At 38.0% G+C, this 12,956-nt stretch overlaps 1 protein-coding gene across 1 annotated transcript; it reads right to left on the reverse strand.

Moving 5' to 3' along the window:
- Positions 1-513: 513 nt before the first annotated feature.
- On the reverse strand, positions 514-963 carry LOC129892893 (secreted RxLR effector protein 161-like). Its single transcript, XM_055968417.1, has one exon. The coding sequence runs from the start codon at positions 961-963 to the stop codon at positions 514-516; it is 450 nt and encodes a 149-aa protein (XP_055824392.1).
- Positions 964-12,956: the final 11,993 nt, after the last annotated feature.

The following is a 12,956-nucleotide window of genomic DNA, read 5'->3' on the forward strand; positions in this document are numbered from 1 at the left end:
ATGTACATACCTTTTATAGAGAATACGCTGACCTTTTTCTCTTGATTTTGTCCTTCTTCCAGTGACATATACAAAATACTAAGTTATAGTGCAGGAGTATTTTAGAGTTTCGGATAATCTTGGGACATGCAATTTTTTCATAAAAATTGGGTATTAAATTCAGATTCAGATGCTTTTCCGAACAGTGTTCATTAGCCAATCATTGGAGAAAACTCATATGATTTTAATCATCCTCAACTCCAACCTATTCCTTTTAAAGTGATCCTTTGCTAGTGCTGTGGTGAAGATATTAATGATTTGCTTATCAGCGGTACCAAAATTCATTAAAATCGGTCCTTTTTCTATATTGTCTCTCAAGAAGTGGTGTCTGATGTCAATGTGCTTTGTTCTCTTGTGTTGAACTGTATCTTTTGCTATGTTCGTTGCACTTGTATTGTAACAAAAAATTGAAACACATTCAATATTTACCCCAAAGTCTTGAAGTTGTTGTTTGATCCATAGTAATTGTGCACATCATGAGGCAGCAACAACGTATTCAACTTTTGCAGTAGATAGGGCCATAGAGTATTGCGTATTTGTTCCCCATGAGATGAGACAGGATCCTAAGAAGTGAGTCATACCATTCGTGGTCTTTTTATCCACCAGGTAGCCTACATAGTCAGCATGAGCATATCTTACAAGGTCAAAATTGCTTGCTTTGGGAAACCACAATCCAATATCAGGGGTGCCTTTTAAGTATCGGCGTATTCGTTTGACAACCTTTAAGTGAGATTCTTTAGGATTAGGTTGAAATCGTGAACATAACCCCATGCTAAATACTATATCAGGCCTACTAGTAGTAAGATATAAAAGAGATTCAATCATTGTCCTATACAATTTCTGCTCCACAATTGTACCCGTTCCTTCTAAATCTAACTTTGCGGTTGTAGCAATTGGAGTGTCGATTGCTTTTTCTTTTTTCATTTTGAACTTTTTGAGTAGTTCTTTTACATATTTCGATGAATCAGTGTGCCAGAAGGTGTTTACTTGATTTGAAGTCCCAAAAAGAAATTAGTTCTCCCATCATGCTCATTTCAAATTTTGTGCTCATCAGGGTATCAAATTCCTTTATGAGTATCTTGATAGTTTTTTTTTTCCGAAATTTTCATCTTATATATATAAAAGTAAGCTTACAAGTACAAGGAGGGGGACGTGAAAGGTCTTACCTCCGAAAATAAAATGGAAGATATCTAATGAGAGGACTCCTCTCGACTTGGAAGATCAAGTATAGGAAACTAGTTCTATTCAACTAAGGTACAAAACCTAGCTAAATTGAAGAAAATCAAGTATACCCAATTTCCTTTGCATGGGTCGAGATCGGTCATATCTTCTGTGATGCTCGACTAATATTTCTGAGAATCCATTCGGGCTTTAAATTCTTGGGTCCATATAATAGCTAACATACAAGTTGTTGAAAGTTGTTAAAATTCGGATTTTGCCTTTTCAATGTCGCTCGACTAACGTCTCCGGTTATCCGTTCGAGCTAAAATTTCTTGGGCTCAACCATCTTTGGGGATGTTATTATCCTGCAAAATTTGGAGGATTTTGGATGTTGCATGATGCATGTTGTTGAGGGCTGATGGCTGTTGCTGAGGTGGTGTGCTGTTTCTGGCATCTGCTTCTCCTTAGTTTGGACAACTTGTTGCAAGGAACAGCTCCTCTTGTTTTTGATCTTGGGATCTTGCTGAATCTGTAGAGCTGCATATCTGCAAGTTGTTCAAATTATGACAGCTGGAGTGTGTTGTGAATCTATACTGATAAACAAACAAACACAGATGGCTCAAGAGGTGCAATTTCAGGTTGGTAAAAGTTGTTGAGTGGTGTTCCTGATGAATGCTTTTGGATTGTTGTAACTGTTGTAATCTTGAAAGAGATTGGAATGTTGTTCCTACTGTAGTTTGTAACCTGCACAGAAGCAAAAACAAAAAGCAAAGTCTGGAAACAATTCTGTAACCCCAAAACAAAGAAGCACTTCCCTTGTGGCTCCTCTTGTTGTTACCGATGTAGAAAAATTCTAGGATGTGTAATGTGGTGTATCTACACAGACCAGCAAACAAAAACAAAAATAAGAACTTGAATGTGTCCCATGTGTGGTGCAAGGAAACCAGCCTGGGCTTCCAATCAAGATTCCTATACTTGTTAAACCAAGAAAGAGGAGAAGACAAAATATAAACTACTCTACTCCTTAACTATAAAGTTAGACTGATTATTCTAAGAAAATAATAAAGATAGTAATAAGGAAGGGAGATTTTCCCTTGTACAAGAGTTCTAACTGTGAGATCTTCAAGGTATTTATAGCTATGCATAGACAAAACCATGTTGAAGTTTGAGTTAGAACCAAAATGGAATGAGTTAGGGAGGTTTCTTGATTCTCCTGAGTTTCTTTCTTCTGAAAGAAGGCATTTCCAGCTTGTCCATCTCAAGGTATGCCTTAGCTTGTTTGGGAAGATCATGCACAGTGAAATAGAGTTCAGGAAATTTGCATTTGTAGCTGTGTTTGGATAAGACATCAGCTGTGTAGTTTGCTTCTCTAAGGATGTGTTTACAGTTGAAAGTTTGGAATTGGTTGATGATGTTGTTTAAACTGTCCAGCAACTCCTTAATTGACCAAGGGGGTTTTGCTTCTTGTTGTAACCACCTGATTAGTAGTTGAGAATCTACATCTAACTCTACTTGTAAATAACCAAGCTGAATACACCAAGATAGACCAAAGATAGCAGCCCTGATTTCTGCTTGGTTGTTAGTTCCTTCCCCCAATGGAACTGCATAGGCAAAAATAAGGTCATTATGAGTATTTCTAAGTATTCCTCCTCCACCAATGTTGCCTGGTTTGTTAAGGGAACTACCATCTATATTTAGCTTTACCATGTGATCACCTGGTTTGATCCAGCATACAGGGGTAATTTTGGTGTTATAGTAGCATTATTCCACTGAAATGACTAGGTCCTTCCAGTTATTTGGCAATTCAATATAAGGAAAAGCTGTGATGAGCAGGTTAGAGATGTCTTTGTAGATAGAAAATTTGACTCTTGAAAGGTTAGATTTCTTCCCTCCATATTTGGAAGCACATCTATTCTTCTATAAGTTCCAACAAATGAAGACAGGGACTGCTTGTAACAGGAGCTTATAGGCTTCATTCTTGTATTTAGATGTCCACCATCTCATAAGCATATTTCTAAGAGGTGTGTAATCCTTTTTTATGCCCAAAGAATCAGCAAAACACCCTCCAAGTATTCTTGGCAAAGGTTCCTGCAACAAAGGTGTGATCATGGTGTCTTGGCCAGGTCTATCACAACAATGGCACTGAGAGGGGGCTTTGCCAAAACTGGTTATTTTCTCATTGGTAGGTAATTTCCTTCTAAGAGCTCTCCAAACAAGAAAGGAGCATTTGAAAGGTATTAGTTGGTGCCAAGTACATGCATTCAGCATAGTATTTGTCCTCTTATCTCTAATGAGCTCCCAGATAGAAGAACAACTGAACTCCCCATTGGTATTAGGAATCCAGCAAGGATGGTCCTGTTTGAGAGGATGGTAGCTGAATTGAGTTGCTAAAATATTAGGAACAAACTGAGGAGGGGCTTTTTGGATAATGAGATCAACATTCCATTGGCCATTAGTTAGAAAAGCTGAAACTTGGGTGTGGTTAAACCTACAACTGTTAGCAGAAAAGTGAGCTAAAGGGCCAACACCTAGCCAGTTGTCCCACCAAAAAAGGCAAGAGCTAGACTTAATTTGCCACTGAATGTGAGGCTCAATGTTGTGTTTGTTGTTCATGAGGTGCTTCCAAATTAAGGACTGACCAGTGTCCCATTTTTTTGTAATAATATTGGCCCTCTAACAGTATTTGGATTTAAGGAATTCTCCCCACAAGGTGTTCTTGGTTCTAAGGGTCCACCACTGCTTGTATTGAAAAGATTTAACCACATCAGTGATTTGTCTAAACCCTATGCCCCATTCATCATAAGGATAGCTAAGGTTCTTCCATGAGGACCAGTGGTACTTCCTCTTGTCATTTTTCCATCCCCAGAAGAAGTTACCAGTGATGCTCTGAATCTACTTGATGATGGTTGAGGGAGGGATGCTGGCTGAAAGTAAATGTATTGGCATGGCTTGAATAACATGCTTCACAAGAATAGCTCTACCCCCATAGCTCAGGATTTTATCATGCCAACCAGTGATCCTGCTTACAACTTTTGCAATAAGATCAGAGTAGTAAATAACTCTTTGCCTATCAATATAAATAAGACATCCCAAGTATGTTATAGGACTACTCTTTTGGTTGAATTGACTAGATACATACAATGAGCAGGTCTCTAACGGTCCTCTCTAACGGCCATCTCCCTTCTCTCTCTCATACTGTTCATTATCTCCGGTCAGTTCTGAATGGCTTCATCGCCGCCGGTGAAGCTCCCTTGGCCACCGAATATAGATCATCAAACATTACCCCTTCATCCAGCTAATGACACTCTGAATCTGCAAAATAACACTGAAAATACAGTAGTAATTTCAAGTGAAGCTGGTTTGAATCAACAATAATCGATCGGTCAACAAAATACTGATGCAATCACTGTCTCTAAAGAGGAGCTGAGAATTGCACACAAGATCATCAATTTTTAGAAACATGGTTTGATTCGAGTATCAAGAGCTATGGTAGATGATTCCTTATCGTTTGGACTACATACAGTCCAAAAATTGGATCAAACCACCGCACCATTTGAGAGCACTGATCAGGTGACTCCTAAGAGAAACATCGCAGAGTCGCCGGAGTTGCGCCTTCATATTCGAAGGGGCTCCGGCGACATTCGAGACGGCGTACCCCCTGGGGTTTGTTCCCCACCTCATGGCGCTCCTACCACCAAAATTTCAACCCAAATGGACGGTGAAATCATTGGGGACGATGGTACCGGCGAGGTTGCCGAAGCTCAGGCGACATTTTCAGGTGGAAACCAATGCAAAATGGGGCATTTCAATGATACAAATACACCCTACAAGGTGAACTCTCTCGAATATATGCCCAGCAATTCAAATTTGAAATTTGATGCTACTGGAGGTGCCACAGTCGAGTTTTTGGATTTTTTTTTTCAAGTTTCGAATTTGGATAATGTTCAAGTTATTGGACTACATCCTAATGAAAACAAGTTTCAGCAACTCACAATTACTAGAGAAGGAATCAAATCCTCTCAAATTAGCTCGAATTTGCTAAATCAACAAGGTCACTGTCAGAGTACCGGTGCCGGAGCTTCGGCGAACCATTTGTCACAAGATCAAATCCAAAATGTCCCTAAAGGCAATGCGCAACTTCCCATCCACAAGAGGTATCTCGAATCATCAACAACAAATTCAAATTCAAAAAGTCGTCGAGACACTCGTCAAGGTGATATGCACATTTTCACTGATAATCAAGCTGAAGAACACACATTGGTTCAAGACCAATATCAACAATATGATCAATTCAATCAACTAAAGGATGATATGCACACAATTGATAATGCAAAGTCGATGCATCCTTTTTCCAAAAATGATAAACATGCCTCAGGAACTTCACAACAATGTAACAGTGCTAATGTTGCAGACCTTTAAGGTAAGACCAATCCTTCCAACTTGATATACTCTAAGACTGCCAATTTGAAATCCAGTGGAGTTCTTTTTCAACCTCATGCAAATGTAATCCCTAGTAATGCTGTAGGTAACTCCTTGCTGGGCACTAATCATACCAAAATCAATTCTAAAAGCAGCCCTGAAATTCCTACCAAAATGCCTAACAATTCTATTCCTCAAACTAGCAACCAGGTACACACTCAACAGCCTACCACCACCCACAATAGCTTCCCTAAGGTGTCTAGTAATTTTGACATCCAGGTTCATACTAGTCAACCTAAGGTTCCCAGCAGCTATGCTAATGTTGGTCCTAGACATGTTGGAACTAAATCAGTTAATACCCAACCTCAACCAAATTCCACTAACCAAAACCCCCAGAAAAATATTTTTCCCAACTTAAAGGACCAGGTCCCTCAGCCTGCCCCTTACACTGTAGTTCAGACCTTTGCTGTCAAACTCAAAAATAATCAAGCAAAGAATGAGGCTCCTATTGAATTAGCCACTCCTGAATACACAACCAAACAGGGCCTGTCTGCTGTGTTTTTTGAAAAAGAAGACTTCATGCACAAACTAGCTCAAAGATGCAAATACACCTTGGTTGGCAAAGTTACCCACACCATGCCAAAGATAGAGTTGATAAGAAGGAGCTTTATCATTCAAACTCAGCTCTCAGAAGGTGTAAAAATTGCTCATTTCAATGCTAGACATGTCTACATTGACTTGGACAATGAGTTGGATTACATTACTGTCTAGACCAAATAGAGAATGATAATAGAGGGCCAACTCATGAGGATTCAGACATGGACACCTACTTTTAAACATGATGAAGAAACCCCAATAGTGCCAATCTGGGTAGCCTTACCAGAACTACCTTGGCATTGTTATAACATGGAGTTCACCACTGCCCTGCTAGCCTCTGTAGGGAAGGTACTTTATCTAAACACTGCTTCCATACAAAAAACAAGGGGAAGCATAGCCAAGGTGAGACTTCAAGGGAACCTCACCAATAAAAGACCTCCCTATGTTTGGTTGGGATATGACAAAACTGATAAAACTCTAGGGAGGTGGCAAGCTGTTTTATATGAAAATGTACCTGATTACTGCATGTATTGCAAACATCAGGGTCACTTGATACATGCTTGTAATATTCAAAGAAGGGATGAAGAACAAAAAAAAGAAAAGAAGAGGAAACAACAAAAATGAACAAAAACAAGGAGGGCATGATAACCAAGGATCATGATGACACACATATCAATACATCTGTAAAGGATGCTCCTACTCAGCCACAACAAACACTTGATAATGCAAAAGAACTATTGTGGCAAGTTCAGAGGAAGAAAACAGTCTAAGGGATAAAACAAGGCCCAACAAACAAATGTGATCAGCTCTATTCAACCACAGCAGAACAGAGGAGTTGATAAACCTCAGCAAAACATCACAGGTCCAGGTAAGCCCTCTGCTTCTATTTATACTTCCAATAATTATATTGATCTTGTTACCCAGGATCAAACCAATAACCAAGATGCAGGAGAACCAAGTAACCAAAGGAATTCCACTTTGAAGAATTCAGCAAAAATGCAGGAAAACACCATAATTCAACAATAAGGTATTACTCAAGGGAGCAATGTAACAAGGAATGCAGGTATTGACTTATTATTCCCCATACCCCTTACACCCCCATATCATATCTCTGCTGCTGTTGGCTGTGTAGTTGATGGAGGAATGGTTGGAGGAGTAATAGAGAACCCCACTAATCTGCAGGATGGGGAACCCAAAGGAAGGGGGGGGATTTTGTCTCATGTTCTGTATGAGAATATCACTGACCTTAGGAGTGACCTTACAGCCCCTGCTACCCCTGCACACAAGGCTCAAAATGATATACCAAATCCTGAATCCATCAGAAGAGATCCCCCTATTGATGACTCTACCATGGAAAACATCTTAGGCTCTATGGCCAAGGATTTGGGATCCATTGCAAGCAGTAGTGGCAAAGACTCTAATGCTAAAAAGAACAAGTTAAGCAAGAAAAGGAGAGAGGCCATCAAAAAGAAAACAAACCTTTCTGAGAAATGCCAAACTCTGCTTCTTGGTTATTGATTTTTGGTTGATAAGGTTTGTTGGTCTAGGTACCAAATGTCACACTCTGCTTCTTTCAAACTGATTGAGTTCTTCTTCCATTGCGATGATCCAATATGTATCTTGCATAGCTTCATTAATTTTCATAGGTTCAAACAGAAAAGAATGGAATGCACATAAATTCTTTAGTCCAGATCTGGTAGTTATGCTGGAACTTAGATCAATAAGGATATTTTTGATTGGACATGATCCCTGATACTTGTAACATTTTAGAACTATTTTTTGTGATTTTGTTTCTGAATTTTCAGTGTTCATCTCCTTATCTGCCTCGGTTGTCTCATGAGAATTTTCATCTTTGTCCTCAAGATTTGGCTCAGTCTCATATATGTATGAAAGAGTCGAACCTGATCCTTGTACTTGTTCCTTTATGGTTTGTTCTGAGGTGATTGATGGTTCATCATCCTCTTGTAAATTTTGGTTAGCCATAATATTATTTTCATAAAAAACTACATGCACACTTTCTTCTACACATATGGATCTTTTTTTTATACTCTATAGGCTTTACTATGAGAAGAGTATCCTAGAAAGATTTTCACATCACTTCTACCATCAATTTTTCCTAATAGGTTCTTTCCATAGTTGTGGATATAGTATTTGCATCCAAAGGCTCTTAGATAGGAGATGTTAGGTTTTCTGCCTTTGAGTAGCTCATAGGAAGTTTTATCTAGCATAGGCTTGGACATACATCTATTGATTATGTAGAAAGCAGTGTTTATAGTTTTAGCCGAGAATTGACTAGATACATTGCTGGCTAGCATCATAGTCCTTTCCATATAATGAAGTGTTCTATTCTTTCTTTCAACCACCCTATTTTTTAGGAGTCCTAGGGGCAGAGAAGTTGTGATCAATGCCATGAGAGGAGCAGTATTGAACGAATATTAAATTTTCAAATTCCATCTCGTGATATGATATTATTGCATCTTGTTGTTTATCTAGTTTCTTTTTCAGTTTTCCTACTAAAATACTGTTGTCCTCAAATGCATCTTCTTTAGAAGCAAAGAAAATTGTCCAAGTAAATCTTGCATAATCATCAACTAGAACAAACACATATTTCTTGCCTCCTCTACTTTGAACTCTCATAGGCCTATAAAAATCCATGTGTAGAAATTCCAAGGATCTGTTTGAGCTGATAACCTATTTTGATTTAAAAGAGGTTTTTTTTGCTGGCCTAGGGCACATGTCTCACATATATCATCTTTCTTGAACTTAGTTTTAGGAAGTCTTATCACTAAGTCCTTAGAGATGAGTTTGTTTAGCTGAACATGACTAGCATGCCATGGTCCTCTATGCTACAACAGAAGGGTCCTTGTCCATCACACTTAGACAACAGTTACTTTTGCAGTTTCAACAGTATACACATGCTTGTATATTTGTCCAATCCAGTTAGCTTCATCAATTTTTAGGTCTATTACCCCAACGCCTAAAGAGTAAAAAGTCACTTTGTTTTCTTTGTCACAGAGTTGGGATATATTAAGTAGATTGTGATTCATCCCTACAACATGATATACCTTTTCAATTGAATGTTTTTCAGGTTTACCTATTTTGTGAATGCCTTTGATTTAACCTTTCTGTCCTCTGCCAAACACGACCATTCCCTCTTTTCATTCATTAAGTGAAAGAAATTTTTATCTATTTCCAGTTATGTGCCTCGAGCAAGTGTTATCCATGAACTGTAGTTTTTTGCTTCTTCTTACCTTTTCCTGCAAATTTCAAAGGTTAAGTTTAGGAACCCAAGTTAACTTGAGTTTCTTCCTTTGATCAAAAGGATGAATAAGATCACTGTTTATCTATTTTGGTAAGCTGTTTTTTATGGTTTTCTTTTGGAAGCACCGATTCCTTTGGTATGGTTCAGTTTTGATAACAACTCTTTTGTTTGGATTGGTTTTGGATTTCACACAAAAAGTCTAGAGTGGCCAACATTGCCACAAAGTGTACAAAGATCAGAGGTTTTAATAGTAGTTCCCCTTTCAAAGCCTATTTTGGTTTTTGTACTACGAGTGTTATAACTGAGTTGAGTTACAATCATGGAATATTGATTCCATTTATTTGCCTTCTTAAGTTCATACTTGGTTCTGGCTAATTAAAGATTCACTCTTCTAGAGTTCTCTTTTTCTAAAAACAACTCATCTTTAAGACTCTTAAGAGCTTGTTAATATCTATTTTGGTGACTACTAATCTTACCCTTTCCTTTGTAAATGACACTTAGTTTCAAGACTTCCGTTTTGAGAGACAAGTTACTAGAATCAAGTTGCATAACATTTTCGTGCAGGAGTTGGTTTTCCTCCTTCAAACTAGAGTTGATTTTCTCAAGATCAATGTATTCAAATTTTAGACTAGTAATGGAGGCTAGCAACTTATTTTTGTTGTCATTTAGTTCTGAGATAGTGTCTGTCAAGGTTAGCATTAAGGAGGATAGTTTTTTTTTCGCGAATAGTTTAAGTTTGTCTTTAAGATCAAGAAAATTTACCTCATTTTCTTCATTGTCTGCTTCAAATTCAAGTTCGGAGTCCTCTATGGTCATTAGAGCAATGTCTTCTACTTCTTCACCAGAGTTGTCTGAACCTGTTCCCGAGGCAGCATACATTGTTTTACCGGTTTCCTTTTCCTTCATACTCCTTTTGTTAGCTAGCTCTCTCTCTTTTTCTTTTAAGCTCTTTCCTTCCTCCACTTGATTTTTCACACGGGACAATCCTTGACTTGATGATTAGTTTTTCCATATTTGTAGCATCCACCCGTTTTTCCATTTCTACGTTCTTTTATTTATTTGCTAGAGGTTTCTTTCCATAGTTCATACCCCTTTTAAAGAGTTTTTTGAATTTCCTACTAATAAAGGTTATGTCCTCATTATCTAGGTCATATTCATCGCTTTCAGTTGCTTTGAGGTAAGGGCCTTTATTGTTGCTTCCTTCATTCCTTTTAGTATCAACATTCATCTCGTAGGTCTTTAGATTCTCTAAAAGCTAATACAACATCATGTTTGTCAGATCCTTAGCTTCTCGAATCGCAATAACTTTTATCTCTCATGACCTAGGCAGAGTCTTGAGTACCTTTTCAACATGTTCCTCAGTAGTTTATATTTTACCCAAAGACACTAGTTCGTTTACCACTATAGTAAATCTTTTGATCATATCCTAAAGTGATTCTCCATTCTTCATCTTGAAAGCCTCATATCCAATGCTTAAATTTGCGATTCTGAACTTCCTCACTTAAGTGGTCACTTCATAAGCATTGACCAACATGTCCCATATTTTCTTTATAAAGGTACATCCAGATATGCAATTGAACTCGTAAGGTCCTAGTCCACATAAAAGAATACACTTAGCTTTAGCATTTTTATCAAGCATCTTATAATCAACTTCTACATATTGAGCCTTGGGATTTGGGATGAGGTTTCCTTCAGTATCTTTATCATAGGAATTCATGGACCATAAGTGACTCTGAACCATAGTTCATAGTCTTCAACTTGAAGAAAATCCTCCATATGTGCCTTCCAGTAAGAATAGTATTGACCATTGAATAACGGTGTCCTGTTGACTTGTTTCCCTTCACCATATCCGAGAGGAGGTGCAGAATTCATAGTGATCTTACCTTGAGTGGTTAAGATAACCTGCTCTGATACGAATTGTTAGAATGACCTCCTAATTTGCCTAAGGAACACATATGTCGTGTAAGTTCCTTACTAATTTACTAAACATGTTTTACATACGATAAATAAAGGAAAAATACAATGATTTATTTTGAAATAACTCCATATCAAAAGGGTGAAAAATCGCGACCTACAACTATATAGGATTTAACTCCACTTCACTAAGATCTGAGCCTCAACAATTATTTAAGATTACAAACCTAAGTAATATAAGGAATTATAAACTCTAATTTATATTTATCAATGGTCACCCTTGACTGTTCCTTCTCGAAGCTGCCCTCAACTTAGAGAATGGCCTATACTATAAATCAACAATGATTACAACTCAATAACCAACAACACAAACAAACTAATCTCAGAACTAGAATCTTTTATCCTATGGAATGGGTTCTTCAATCTTATTTCTTTGTATTCACAACACTCTGAAACTTCCACCAGAATTCTCTTAAATATAAACTCTCTCTTAATTGAATTTTCTCTGTTTGATACTCTTTATGTAAGTGCGAAAGGTTCTTTGTGAAAACCCTTCTTTATTTATAGAAAAGATCCTTCTCCTTCTTTGAGTGAAAGTTTTTTTCTTTTTAATGCTCCATTTTCCTTGTAGGACTACTACATGGAAAATAAACTTTAATCCATCTTCTTTCACCGCCTTTGGTCTTTTTATTCCGCATATATCCTCTTCACCTAATCGCAGTTGGAATTGGTTTGATAGGAAAACATTGTAGTACTCATTCCTTTCCACTGTCCCTTTTGTCGATCATCAAAATCATTATCGATCCAATATGTTGTTAAAATGAATGTATATATAAGAAACTAAATTGTAGTACAATATTTTTTTACACAACTCCTTTCTGGTTATATTAGATTTATTACCAACTTTTCGTGACTGTCGAGCAATATGTATTATAGAGAGTTATGTTGTAACACCCCCCAAAATTCTTCACTAGGATTTAAACCCTTCTTCGTATACGTGTAGGATCGAACCCGACTATTGTGAAGTGTATACATGAGTTATAATGAGTTTCCAAGTAATTGAAGAGTGTTAGAGGTGATGTGGGGTCATAAAGGATCCCTAGAACCAAGTTAAGCCCAAAGAATTCGTCTTGGCTAAGTTTTATAATGAGTTCGTTTAAGGGGTCGACTTCTAACGACCATATCTTTTGAAATAGGACGATCTGGGTGGCCCATGACCTATTAAATTAAAGGTCTTCGAGTCTTCTTTCCATCGCCACCAAGATTTTAATTGTTGGAGTTCGGAGTCAAAAGTTATAACTCTCCTAAGATGGACTAGTACTGTAGGAATTTCAGGCCTGGGTGACAACTACTGGAAACCTAGGCTTGGCGCCGCAGTGGCGCGATACGCCACTATCGCGCCAGGAACAAGCCTCAGTAGTTTGGTCTCTGGCGCGGCGCGCCACTAGGAGATGTGCAGGGTTTTCAAGCCTGTTTTCCAGAACCCAGAAAATATGGGCTTGGCGCTGTAAGGGCGCGACGAGCCACTATCGCGCCACAAAACAGCCTCAGTAGTTTGGTCCTT

The sequence above is a fragment of the Solanum dulcamara genome, chromosome 6, assembly GCF_947179165.1.
Source record: "Solanum dulcamara chromosome 6, daSolDulc1.2, whole genome shotgun sequence".
Classification (NCBI taxonomy): Eukaryota; Viridiplantae; Streptophyta; class Magnoliopsida; order Solanales; family Solanaceae; genus Solanum; species Solanum dulcamara.